Genomic DNA, 13,522 nt, shown 5'->3' with positions numbered 1-13,522 from the left:
TCCTCTTCCTCATCATGTGCTCCCTGTTTTAATTCATGTGCTTCTCCTCCTGTCCCCTCCCCCCACTGCCTCCCCGACTCATACACTCTTCCCCCAACCCCCTACCCCACACACCCCCCCACCCCGTCTCTTTCTCTCTCCACCGACCAGAGGAATGCAAGAACCACATCTGGAACTTATTAGAGAGCGAGCAAGAGAGAAAGGGGTAGATGGAAAGAGAAGAAGTAATGGTGGTGGTGGAGGTGGGGAGGGGAGTGAAAAAAAAAGAAGTCCAGGAGGGAACAGAAAGCGAGAAAGAATGAACTTTGGTAAGCAGAAAAGGGATCACGCTGAGACAGAAAGTCAAAGACGAGCAGAAAAGAAAGTTAACGGCGACACCGGCTAATGGCAATTAACCTCAGTGGGGACGGAGCGGGGGAAGCGCTCGGCTGGCACCTCAGATGTGGGTTCAATCAGTTGTGATTCCAGCGCAAACGTAGCCTTTGAACCGGACTCGACCATATTCTGTGTGAATGAGCAGCTTTGCTGTCCCCACTGAGGGAGCAGTCAAGCCTGAGTAATAGTCCCTTTCTCTATGCCGCTGGCCTCCCGACCACTCCTCCTCCTTCGTCCTGGTCCCTTTCTCCTCACTCCCGGCTCGCTTTTCTTTTCATCCACAACCTCGTCCTACACTTCAATACTGCCCCGCCACCCACCCACCTCACCACCTCTAAAACAAACAAAAAAAAAGAGTGCAATCACTCTCGATTCCTGCTTCACCCACCTGCCCAAAGGACGACCCCCCCCTCTCTCTCTGTCCCCCTTCCTGCCTTCCAAAAGTTTGGGGGTTTTTTCTATTTTTTTTCCTGTAACCCCTCCATCACCTCAAATTGTTTCTTGCTACAGAAATGTGGCTGTGCCATGTTGGAAAATAACAAGGCCAATAGATTCAGTCAGATGTGATAAAGTGTTCCTCTCTCTTGCTCGGGGGACTGTGCATAAAGAAACATTTTTAAGGGGAAGTTTTTTTTTTCTTTTTTCTTTTTATAACTTGTTGGCCGCCGGCCTGTCAAACACAATCAGATTATGAGGCCTTTAAATCCTGGGGCTTCACTTGAGGAACATTTACGTGCATAGCTGCTGAGGATGCTTGCAAGTAAGCGTGCCCGCTTTTGACCGAATTCATCTCGGACCACAAGTCTGACGGCGAATTATCCAACTGCATACTTCTTCGAGGTTTTCGCTGGATCATCCGAGAGCAAGCGAGTACGTTCCTCCTCCCGAGCGCCACTTGAAAAAACATAATAGGACACTCGTGTCCAGAGGAATGCCCTTAAACAAACATATCAACTGAGAGAAGCAATCAACATGTCACACATTGACAAACACCCGCGGGGGACAGAGATGCCAAGAATTTCTTGATTGAATGGAACCCAATGGGGAACAACGGGCGTACATGTACATTATATTACAGCTGGTTCAGTGATTGCTTTCAGTGGCTAATGTCAATTAGAGATGCTTTTTTGGTAAATAGGCTTCATTCGAATCACATAAAAACCGTGACCTCAATTCGCATATTAACGGTGGGATGCAGCAGAGCTATATCTCTGCTCACTGGGATCAAAATTAAAAACAGACTTCTGCCTCGCTACATACAGTCTGTCACTCCGGATCTACACTCTGAGCCACAGAGAGCTCAGTATAGGGGAAAAAAACTGGTTCGTTAGCCTCAAAAACCGTAGCAGCGAGCTTTCAAAAAGCATCATATCGCTATAAATAGTTGTGTAAAGTGGTAATCCACTTGGAGGACAAGTTTCTGTAGGTGGAACTTTTATTCTTCATCAGTTACTAGTGCTGCGCTCTCTTTTTTTAATTTCCCGTAGCCATCATCTGAGTCGAAACAAATGAATCGCATCATTTTGTGGCAAACTTTTGATCCCTGGATATTGTTTTCCTAGTATGCATTCATGTGCTAAAAAGTGAGGCTCGTCTATGTGAGATCAGCCCAGACTAACTACAGAATCCTTCTTTTATTTATTGTGAGGACAATAAAAAAGCGCCATATGTTGTGTGATATGGGATATTCCCATGCTAATGAAAAAGAAACCATGCCTGAATCAGAGATAAGAAATCTGTGAATTTATTCAGAGGGAGGAAATGCCACAGATTATTACTGGCAAGAATGTATGTAATGTTGTAAATCAGCAGTTTTAACAGAGTGTTTTAGCACCACACTGGATTCTTTATGAGCCTTTCCCAATTCTTCATTTTTATTTGAGCTATTACAGCCCACTTTGAGTCATTAACATATCGCAGTTGAACCACTGCTTCTCTGATCAAACAACCCCTGAGGAACCCTTCTTTCTCTGGGTGTAAAATCCCCTCTGAGTGTGTCTGACTCTTCCAGCATGTGAATATTTTCTTAGCTGAGGACAACACAGGAATCCGTCTGAGGTCTGTGATTCACAGCCCGGCTGTGTGATTCAGGGCTGGAGAGTACAGTACAGGCAGCAGCAGCTCGTGGCTTGGATGTGCACAAAAGGACAGAGGCTGACAAATGGCACTGGAGCCTTTGTCCGCGTCAGCATTTCAGGCCCGAGGTCTGGCTATAGGTGCAGTGCTGCGAGTCCAACCTCGGGGCTTGAACGCTCATTAGTAAGTTAAAGGAGCGAATTCGCAATGATTGATTATGCAGTAACATTTAACAGCAGCATTAATGGCAGCGCTTGCTTAGGACTTATTACTAGGCTGGTATGTAGATACAAGGCTGGGATCCTGAATCAATCACTCCTGCTGCTAGTACAGACAAACTAACGCTTGCATTGACTTTAAATACCTTAGAACATTCTGATATTCCAAAGCTTTAATTAGCTGCTCCACTAATAACCATCCAATCATTAACACTAGCAGGCAATTATATGTGAGCAAATTGCAGGCTATGGAATACTGTTTTACCCATCTAATGAAGAGATAAGAGTGGGGATCAGAAGCAAAAGAAATTGTGCTCCCAAACCGAAAGCAACTGTTATCTCTTTGGAGGTGATATGAATTCCAGCTCTTTCTGGATTATGTCAACTCCTCTTCTGTTTTTGTAGCCCAGTGCAAAAAATTTTTTAAAATCTCTGGGCAACATTTGAGCTCTCATGTACGGCCCTGCTAATCACGTCGCGGGGAGAGCCTTCAGAGAGCAGATATCTCCTGGTTTGAGAGCGCAGCGTGGAGTAATAATGGATTATACAGCTGTAGCAGACAATGGGACGCAGGGCTTCACACATGTAAAACAGGCTGCGAGCAAGTGTGTCTCATGCACATTCAGTCATGTGGACTGAATGGTTTATGAGGGGGGAGAAATGGGAACGGCATGTGACAGTAACAAGGGGTCAGGGTGGCGAGGAGGGGGATCGGTGGTGGTGGTGCTGCCGCATCGGTTGGCAAATATGTAGACGAAGACGAACCTGCTCCCTAGTACGTGTACATCCTCGCGTGCTTATGTGAACCCTCAGCAGCACTTACTGGGTGGATGCTGAGCAGAAGCAAAAAAAATAAAAAATACAAAGCCTGGCAGACTAGGTGACATCATCCTTTTCTATACCTTCCTTTCCTCCAAACACGCCCCCTACCTATGATGAAGTGGTCTCCTGGCCGCCCAGCAGCCAGCATTGCATTACTCCCCGGTCATCCAAGGTGAGGGAAGGGGTGTGTGTGTGTATTGGGGGGGGGGGGGGGGGGGTATAGGTGGTCTGCTGTGGCTGTGCAATCACAAAGACACACAGATATGCCTCAATCAAACAGGTAGCTTAGAGAAATTATCCTCTCCTCATCCTCCTTCAGCCTCCTGTTTCCTAGCAACTCGGCTACAGCTGTGATTATCATAAGCCAATAGCATACCTGGCACCCCACAGGTACGGTGTGTGTGTGTTGGTGTGTTGGGAGGGGGTGCAGATGCATGGCGGCTACTGCTGCTTAAATGCACAAAGGACGCCAAAGGAGAGGGTGAAATGGATGAGGCGCACAGGTAGAGCAGGAGAGAGGTGTGTGTGCGCGAGGCAGACAGAGGGGAAACGGGGGGGAGACGGCTGCCTCTCAGCACAGAGGATCACTACAGGAGATGGTGGCAGAGCTCTCATTGACTGACACGCCATTCAGAGGCGATAGCAGCGTGGAAGTGCTGCTGGCATGTAGAGCAGCGCTGGTCAATCACTGTCATTCCCGTCACGTCCTCAGCGCCTCACAACCCGTCTGAGTAACGGCGCTGGCAGTTTGTCAAATACGCAAAAGGTCATTTAGGCCGGTGAGCGCGCGCCACACCAGTCATGTTCAAGTTAGACGCACGCGCGCACACAATCGAACGCCTGTAGTCGCGACAATAATCCTAAAAAAAAAGAGCGTAATTGCCGCGGTGCAGTCACACGCGCGCGCGTTCTGCGTGCTCGTACGCAGCTACACGCGCTCACAAGGTGATCCATCGCTGCGGTTCATATGGGAATGAAATCATATCAGATCCCCTCTCGTTAGTTTCTACACACACAGACCGCACAGTAAAAACTAAAGACAGGCTCGGTGTGCATTGAGCTTAATGTACACACACACACACACACAAACATTTGAGTTATTCGAGCTCGAAAGAAAGAGAAAATGTAGTCTTACCAGTTTGAAAACTCAGCACCAAACTCAGGAGGAGCAGCCTCTGCATGGTTCAGCCGACCAATAAGTCCGTTATTGGCTCAAACCTCCGTGAGGACAGCATCAAAAAGCGGGAGTTTACAGGACTTTGACGGTAATTACAGACAGAACAATAATCCTCTGGCGTTGTCCCTCCTCGTCTTCCCCCTTACTAGGCTTGCACTGGCTCGAGTTTTATACCATTTCACTGCTTTTTTTTTCTTTACCTCTCTCCTGCTCTCTCAAGCGGCAGTCCGTTTTCTACTATACCGAGGCGCTAAGCGAGCGGCAATGACAAACCTTACTTCCGGTTAGAGCGTCAAAACAAAATAAAATTCGAAGCAGGCGGTTTTAAGTAGCTATGTCATTGCTTCCTAAGCATTTACTCAGAAGCACTGTATGAAAGGTCTTTATACTGTTGGGTTTACTGTGACTTTAAGATTTTTATTTGCATTACTATTACTTTTTAGGGAACTCTGACAAAATGTGAGAGCTCATTTCAAATAATAGACGAGTAGAAATAATATTCTAACGGCTCGAATGCCGTTAATTTCTTCTTAACTTTCTATGATACGTAAAAACAAAAATGATAGTGAAATACAATAAATGTAAACGTTTACTGAGTATGACCCTGCGCGCTACTTCCGGTGTTGTGTAGTAATCTGTCCGACTTGACGTCATATTCTCATTAGCGGCACATTCCTCTCTCTCTTTCTATCACGTCAGCAGAGCCACAGCACTGCCCCCTTCTCCCGCTCCCTCTGGATCTTTAACAGGCCAACACCGTAAAAAAAAAAAAAGGGGGGGGGGGGGTATTAAATAAATAAAAAAATAAAAAAATAAACCCGCTTAGAGAGGCATAATCATTTTGACACATTTGCTGTAGCCGGAACTGCTTGTTTTCTCCTGCTTACTGTGTGGAATTAGGTAATGAAATAAGCTGTAACCCTAAAATTATCAACATGTACACATTAAGGTCAACGTGAGGTCATCTGTTTGAACAGAAACGTATTATTACACTAAGGTAAATCCAGATGGCTTAGAGTAATAAACTGATGTTATAGTCAAATGTCATGACATTGGCTGTAGTGTACAACTAATGTTGTTATGACCAACATATAAGCACAGTGCACCTAAAATAAAAGAGGAGATACTACAAGCATTGGGTTACAGCAAGGGTTTTTAGTTTTTCTGTTATTATTATTATAGCAACAGAATCCGCAGCGACATCATTAGAATAATACTGACTGCGCAGTGATGCCACTGTGATGACTAAACACCCCATGTCCTTATTCTTGCCACATCATGTAGGAGAGTGGTTTTAGTGACGGATTCCCGTGACAGGCCTACTGTAGCTGTCACAGCTCAGTAGGTCTCCACACTGAGCTGGTTCCTCCCGACTCGCTGTAAGTAGCGGGGATTACGCTGATGCTGGAGCGCCCCCTTGCGTTCAGGACCCAGACCTACCCTGCGCGTTCTTTGACCACTTGAAACGTAAAGGCAAATAGGCGGAGCGGTTAGTGCTACGTTTGTGCAGATTTGAGCAGGTAAAATTAGCGTTTGTGCTGCTACGGTTTTTGAGATATTAAACATTATTTTATAGGTCATTCAAAGGTCACCATCCCCCCAGACTGCTCCAAAACGGGCCAAAATGGTCTACTTTTTTAGTGCTAGGTTTGTGCTGATTTGTGCAGGTAAAATTAGCGTTTGTGCTGCTTCTGTTTTCCGAGATATTAAACATTATTTTATAGGTCATTCAAAGGTCACCATCCCCCCAGACTGCTCCAAAACAAACCAAAATGGTCTACTTTTTTAGTGCTACGTTTGTGCTGATTTGTGCAGGTAAAATTAGCGTTTGTGCTGCTACAGTATCTGAGATATAATGATTTTAATTATTACGGCCTACGCTGTATAACACCAGTGTCTGTGGCAGTGACTTTCAGCAGCTGTGGAGTTTTGCACTTTTTCTAGGCTTGCTGCATATTAACTTTTATTAGTTTACACTTTAGTAACACAATTTATTCAGCGGAAAGGTCGATATTTCTTTTGTTACTAGTGCAGAAACGTACACAAGGTAGGCTAAAGTTTTTATTTTATCTGTGGCAAAACTGAGTTTCATGTGAAGTGATTCACGTATACCTAAATTATTATTATTTTTTACATACCCAGTTTGCCTCTATGATTTTGTTTTGAATTATATATGTTCATTATTATTAATGTAGCTGTCTCAGAAAAAATGAAGTGTTTGCTTTGATAGGTTGTTACCTACGTGTAGAAAACTGAATATTCCACAGCACCTAGGCGAGGGATCTTCAACTTGCGGCTCTAAAGCAACATGTGGCTCTCCGGCCCCTCCACTGTGGCTCTTATAAGACCAAGTAAGTCATTTTTTTATTATAAAGACAACAAGAAAGGGTTCTGTTAACAGTTTTTTTTTTTTAATGAAATATCTGCATTGACTATTCACTGAATGTACAAGGCTTTTAAAAGTGATTTAATGTTTCTTAGCTTCAAATCTGTTTACTGTAATTTTCAAGTTGGTTGCCCATCTTTCCTAATTTTCAATTATTATGGAAAGGACTCACGTAGCTGGCTTCATTTTAACAAATACTTTTTTTCGTTATAAAGCTTTGATGATTCATTGTCTTATCAAATCTAAAAATAAACATTTTTATTTACATTTCCATAGCTTACACGATACAACAACTCATTTTCTAGATATTTATAGGCTCTTTCTTTTTTTAGGCACTAGACAGGTTTTGTAGCAGCAGGGGGAAAAGGGGCCCTTTGAAATGAAAAGGATGCTGACCCCTGACTTAAGCCACCAGGTAAACACAAAACAAATACAGAAAAATTATTGACAGAAAAATGGAACGGGTACTTTCAAGGCTACGGGTGAAGGTGACTGGGTGTGTAAAAGCAAATATGCATCAGACTGACAAAGAAAAGAGTGTTAAAAGATTTTTAATTTAGAACTTTAACTTTATGTGCAAAACTGAACTTACTGATAACACACACTAGCCATTTGAACACATGTAACTGTAATGAACCAAATAAAACAGAAAAATGCAGGCAGCACTCATTATACTGTGTATAACACAGCATGGGGTTGTATTTTTTTCTTTTCAGATGCTCCTGTCACTCCATTTCCCAGGTCATCATAGCACTCCCACACACATGGAGCTCTCCTGCAGTATGCAGTGTAATGCCCCAAACCATCAGTGGTCATCTTTCCATGGAAAGCAATTACTTTCCATGGAAACCAGGATGGCAGGAGAAACAAATGGCACTTCCCTTGTCATCCCTTTGCTGAGCTAGCAGTGCTGTGAAGAGCAGTGTTTGGTAAAATAAACACTTGAGATGTTCCTCATTGTCTTAGCAATTACAGCAGAGATATTGCACTGAGCATCGATTTGGATCGCAGCAGACCTCAACGAGACAGCTTCAAACATTACACTAAGCAGCTCTGCTCTCCTCCTGTAGGTTTGTTGGGTCACACCATCTGTGGCAATGGCTTTCACCAGCTGCAGGACTGGGTTTTCACTGTCTTTCAGAACAGCATTTTGAAATGTGGAGCTGTCACAGAAGGCACAACATAAGCACTGAAAAAATGCATCAAATGCACAGGTATTGAGCACAGAGATTGTCGATTCCCCCTAATCTAATAGGCTGATGGAGGTTTCCATTTTTTAATAATCCCACTTTCACTCTTTTGGCCCCAAAAGTTTCATCTGCATGGAGCCATTCGGTACATGAAGAGAGGTAGGAAGTCCTCTTCCTTTTTTTGGGTGGAACAGCTAGGCCCCTCCAGTTCTCAACTGCATCCCCATCAGCCGGAAGAATGTTTGTGGCAGCATCAGATCCCACAAACGGGTGAGCATCCATTTTTATTTTATCTTCTGCATTGTGAGTCGTCATGGATCCAGAATTGGCATCTGTGACTTTCAGTGGTCCCACTGTTGGCTCATCTTTGACCTTTTCTTTTGCAGAACAAATCCGCATATTTCCCTCGATGAAGGAAAGATGACGAGCAATGAAGCGATCGACTCGAAGAGGCAAGTTGTCATGTTTGAAAAGGCCATGTTTTATGTTTTTGAACTCAGCTTCAACAGTGGCTGAACTTGCTGTGATGCTGGTGCTTTGGAAGAGAGGGACCATTATTCCTGTCCAGAGTGGCAAGTAACTTGCCAGTCTTATTATATGAGGAATAATCTCAGGGAGAAAGTGAATATTATCTCTATCCCCGTTTGCTGCAGCAAGTGACCTGCTCTCCTCACATTTTTCTGTTACCCACTGTCGTAGGTCAGTCTGGATCTCATCCACTGAATCCACTCTCTCACTTTCCTCCGTCTGTTCATCTGGAATGATGATGGAGTCTTGAGCAATTTGGGCTTTCAAGTATTTCTTGCACCTTTCTGAAGGAAGAGGGGCTCCAGAACTGTCATCACCTTCTGCCTCACTGAGGGCCACAACAGTGATAGCATGTAGGAGCTGTTTTGCATGGTCCAAACATTGAGACTGAAGAAGTTTTGCTAATGACCTGAAAAAGAAATCTTTAACACGATGTGTTTTCTTCTTCAGGCAGTTCCACTGGCATATCATCTTGATGCAGTGCGCAACATCAACCCTGATATAACAAGAGGGGAGTTTGGCAGACTGGGTTCCAAGAAGGACATGAAAGCATTCATTAAGGTATGACTTCAGATCAGGATGAGGAGTGAAAGCCTTGACCAGAGCTCCCAGAATTGCCAGAGAAAAGTCACTCACAGCTTCCTTTGGCACAGGTGCACCTGCACGAATCCATTCTGTCAACCAGTTTGCGATGGCATTAACATCATGTTTCTCTGACAGCATTTGCACCACTGGGACACTGCGGCAATTGTTTTCTTTCAGAATACCTTGATAAAGGAATATATGGCCAGATTTGCCATTTGGTCTCAGCAGTTTTTTCACAACTGAACCGGTTGCATCAAAACACACAGTTGGGGGAGATTTTTTTGACAATGTCTTATAAACATTCATCTGTGTTTTACTCCAGTAGTGACAGAAAAACCTGTCCAGTCCAATATCTCGGATGCTACCACTGTGAGGAACACTATATTTTAACAATTGCAGAGATGCAATGGGGTCCTTATCTCCTAATTCCAAGTCTTTTCTCTCTTGTTTGGCTTTTCGCAGAGTGGCTAAATTTGGAAGGTGGCTTGGCTCAGGATCTCCAACATCCATCAGATCTGCTGCCCTCGCTGACCTCCATACAGCTGGTTCCATTCTGCCCTCACACAGCTCTTTAGCGATCACCCAGGTTTCCAGACATGAACCGCTTGGAGTGGCCAGTGTGCAGGGAGAAATCTGTATTTCTCATGAAACACTGGAGCACCATTGGACTATTAATTGCTGGCTGTCTGTCACATGACATTTCTAACTGGCCATGACACTCCTTACAGTCGCCTCTGATGTCCAGATAATTATTGTTGACAATTGGATGGACCTTTGCTCTACGGAACACAAGTGTACATGTATTTTTGATCTTCTTCCATATAAGATCGTTGATGATATGAGTCCAAGTGCCAGGTTTCAAAATTGTGTATTCCCTTTTTTGGGTAGGAGAAAACTTGTCATTGTATTCAACCTTTTCAGGAATAAATTTAACCCAGTCCTCAAAAGGGACTTCTAGTTCAAAAGCTTGACAGTTTTCTTGTCCAGGAGAAATGCAATGTGAATCTAACTCTCCTTCACTATTACTTTCCTGATCACTGATTTCCAAAGCTGACCAGATGTTGTGTCTATTTAGCTTCACAAAAGTGTACAGGGCCTTTGCTGACATCTTGTCTTCTAGCTGCTGACTCAGCTCTTTCCAGACTGATGCAGCTGGAGTGGCTATTTTGCCATTTTGGACTATGGCCTCTTTTGAATTGCAAAGAATTGCAAAAATGGAAACCTTGTCTACAGATGGCTTTCGAGGCATCTTTAAAAAAAAAAAAAACCACACTATGATTATGATGGAGCAAAACGTGATTTCTGAACTATATATACAACCAGGAGCAACCCCTCCCCCAAGTTCTCCACCAATCTACACTTTCATATTTTGTGGAATTATTGTTTTTAAGATGGAGCTATTGAATTTGTGAGTTTATTAAAGAGTCTGAGTATTTAACCCATGTACTGTACAGCACTTTAGTCCAGTGTGCTACATGTTTTAAAGTGCTTTAGAAACTTTTTTCTTGGACATTTTTGAAAATGTTTAACATTGAAAAAAAATCCTTTTGATCCAAACAGTTAGCTATATCATGTATTAACTCAGTAACTAAAATCTCAGTATTTTAAATGTAAGCTTACCTTGTTCAGAAATCAGATGAACGCTGTTCTAAGAATCCTTCAGACACAGTAATGCCAAAAAATATTTTTTTCTGCCAGAAAATGTGTATTTGATGCAAAAGACTGCGAGCTTGTTCGTTTCTCAAAAAGTGTTCATGGGAGTGTAAAATGTTCAAATGTAGTTTTCAATAAAGTTTTTTTAATCCACTCTAAAAAAAATAAATACTCAAGCATTTGCATCGTGGTTTTATGAACAAAAAGTGATTGAAGTAAAGAAATTGAAGTTTAAAAAAAAAAATACACTCATTACAAATTTAGCTGATTAAATACGACAAGAGGGTTTTTTAACAGAACTTTATTGAACAAGTGAACACACAAAGTGAAAGGTCATTTGAAAAAGACATTTTTCAGCAGTAAACCATAACAGAATATCTCAAATCATAGCAGCACAAACGCTAATTTTACCTGCACAAATCAGCACAAACGTAGCACTAAAAAAGTAGACCATTTTGGCCCGTTTTGGAGCAGTCTGGGGGGATTGTGATGTCATCAGCAAAAAATATAACTTTTAATATCTCAGATACTGTAGCAGCACAAACGCTAATTTTACCTGCACAAATCAGCACAAATGTAGCACTAAAAAAGTAGACCATTTTGGTTTGTTTTGGAGCAGTCTGGGGGGATGGTGATGTCATCAGCAAAAAATATAACTTTTAATATCTCAGATACTGTAGCAGCACAAACGCTAATTTTACCTGCACAAATCAGCACAAACGTAGCACTAAAAAAGTAGACCATTTTGGTTTGTTTTGGAGCAGTCTGGGGGGATGGTGATGTCATCAGCAAAAAATATAACTTTTAATATCTCAGATACTGTAGCAGCACAAACGCTAATTTTACCTGCACAAATCAGCACAAATGTAGCACTAAAAAAGTAGACCATTTTGGCCCGTTTTGGAGCAGTCTGGGGGGATGGTGACCTTTGAATGACCTATAAAATAATGTTTAATATCTCAAAAACCGTATCTTGCTGAGCAAGATGCCCGAAAATATATGCGCGCGCAGGCACACATTTCACCGGGGGATGTTAGAGGCGAAATGTAGTAATGATAAAACCTGAGGTAATCATATTTTGATAACAATAATAATAACGATAATACTAATAATAATAAAGTCATCTACATGCTGGCTGATAAAAGCTTTTGCGGTGCTATGAATACACTGCACTGGCTACAGTCAAAAGTCTAAATGTTTTCACATTTTTAAATAAAAGACATTAAAATACATACAGTGCAGTATATACAGTAAAATACATTGCAAAGTTGGATTAGGATTGTTATGTTTGGTCATAGGTACTGGAAAATGACTTTCATCAAACTCTTACTAAAGCTTTTAAACACAGAAATATAATGGGGGGAAAATCCCAATGTTTAAAATCCAAAATGTTATGGCTATATATATACCTATAAAATCTATTTTATGGGTTTTAAGCTTCTTGAAAATGGAGACATAAATACTAAATCAGTACCAAAGGCGTGAGGACTTGAAAGAGGACATAAATAAGGTAACGTAAGGAGAGCATAAACTAATCAGACTGGGATATCAGAACAGAACAGGCAGGCTCATGTTTGCAGCTCCTGCATTAAATCTGTACTAGAGGTTATATTTATGTTTGTGTGCTCTGTGTAGCTGAACATCAACCTTCTGAGCTCCCAGTTAAGGCTCACTATTAATAGCATGATCATCTGCAATCAAAATGTCACCCGCACAATTTGATAAAAAAAAATATCGCAGGTCTGCCGTGCGGCACACAGAGTGACTCATCTCTGCCGGGACTCGAACCCGGAGCCTCTGGATTAGAAGTCCAGCGCGCTATTCCATTGCGCCACAGAGACTGCGCCAGGATTACCCCTCTCTGCCAAGGTTTACATACTTCACATCCTCTCATACCGCCGCTCTCTGCATCCCCGCAGCATCAGGACCACTCTGAGCCGACATATTGGCAGTGCCTTGTTTTGACCACGAGAGGCCGCTGTTGTACAGCGATGAGGGGAGGAGTGCGTCAAGCTAGCCTGTGTGTAAGCGGAAATCCAGACTTAGTGCGTTAAAAAATAAAAGCCGCGAAGCCTGCAGATAATAATTTAACGTGTATTCGTAACTGGGGCTTTAATTTTGAAACTGCACCATCGAGACGCTAAGCGTTATTATTGTATCTTAGCGCAAGCTATTAGAATAGCCCCACAGAGCGAAAATGGTTTTTGTGGGAGCAAAATAACCAAACGTTTTATTTTTTAGGCTGAGTGTCGGTAAATTGACGGATTTAGTAACGAAAACGATTAAAGGCTTTTCTTAAGCGTCACATAAATTAAGCGTCTGTTTTAGCGGGCGGCCTTTAATACGCTTAAATGAAATGGCTTTCTAATGTCGGCTGTTGCGTGTAGTATTTCATATCTGTGTAATGTCAATTTTACAGGCCACCGTCACCGTCGTTTTTATGTTTATGAGTGGAAATGGTGCGCAGACTCACTAAAGAGACTGACATCCTGCTGGCATTACACCAGGGTTG

General features: G+C 42.6%; 1 protein-coding gene, 1 long non-coding RNA gene and 1 other non-coding gene across 7 annotated transcripts in view; 1 reads left to right on the top strand and 2 right to left on the bottom strand.

The window, feature by feature from the left end:
• kirrel1a (kirre like nephrin family adhesion molecule 1a) overlaps positions 1–4,931 on the bottom strand; it is a 30,979-nt gene extending 26,048 nt beyond the window's left edge. For all 4 annotated transcript variants that reach the window (XM_085400450.1, XM_085400452.1, XM_085400451.1 and 1 more), the window contains exon 1: positions 4,627–4,931. In XM_085400450.1, coding sequence (XP_085256576.1) covers positions 4,627–4,672 — 46 coding nt within the window. In that variant the 5' untranslated portion in view covers positions 4,673–4,931. The remainder of the gene's footprint in view (positions 1–4,626) is intronic.
• LOC146675427 (uncharacterized) overlaps positions 1–9,126 on the top strand; it is a 387,382-nt gene extending 378,256 nt beyond the window's left edge. Inside the window, exons 2-8 of one of the 2 annotated variants that reach the window (XR_014910275.1) lie at positions 6,899–7,019; positions 7,387–7,469; positions 7,771–7,983; positions 8,125–8,268; positions 8,367–8,514; positions 8,631–8,696; positions 8,944–9,126. This is a non-coding gene — a long non-coding RNA (uncharacterized LOC146675427). The remainder of the gene's footprint in view (positions 1–6,898; positions 7,020–7,386; positions 7,470–7,770; positions 7,984–8,124; positions 8,269–8,366; positions 8,515–8,630; positions 8,697–8,943) is intronic. The other variant, XR_014910276.1, reaches the window with a different exon arrangement.
• A 3,651-nt stretch (positions 9,127–12,777) lies between these two features.
• Positions 12,778–12,851, bottom strand: trnar-ucu (transfer RNA arginine (anticodon UCU)). Its single transcript has one exon. It is a non-coding gene; the product is annotated as a tRNA-Arg (tRNA).
• Positions 12,852–13,522: the final 671 nt, after the last annotated feature.

The sequence above is a fragment of the Rhamphochromis longiceps genome, linkage group LG3 (genome assembly GCF_057381845.1).
Source record: "Rhamphochromis longiceps isolate RC_006_pf linkage group LG3, R_longiceps_female_GT1.1, whole genome shotgun sequence".
Taxonomy (NCBI): Eukaryota; Metazoa; Chordata; class Actinopteri; order Cichliformes; family Cichlidae; genus Rhamphochromis; species Rhamphochromis longiceps.
Note: the sequence above shows the minus strand (reverse complement) of the source record. Positions and strands in the feature narration are given on the sequence as shown.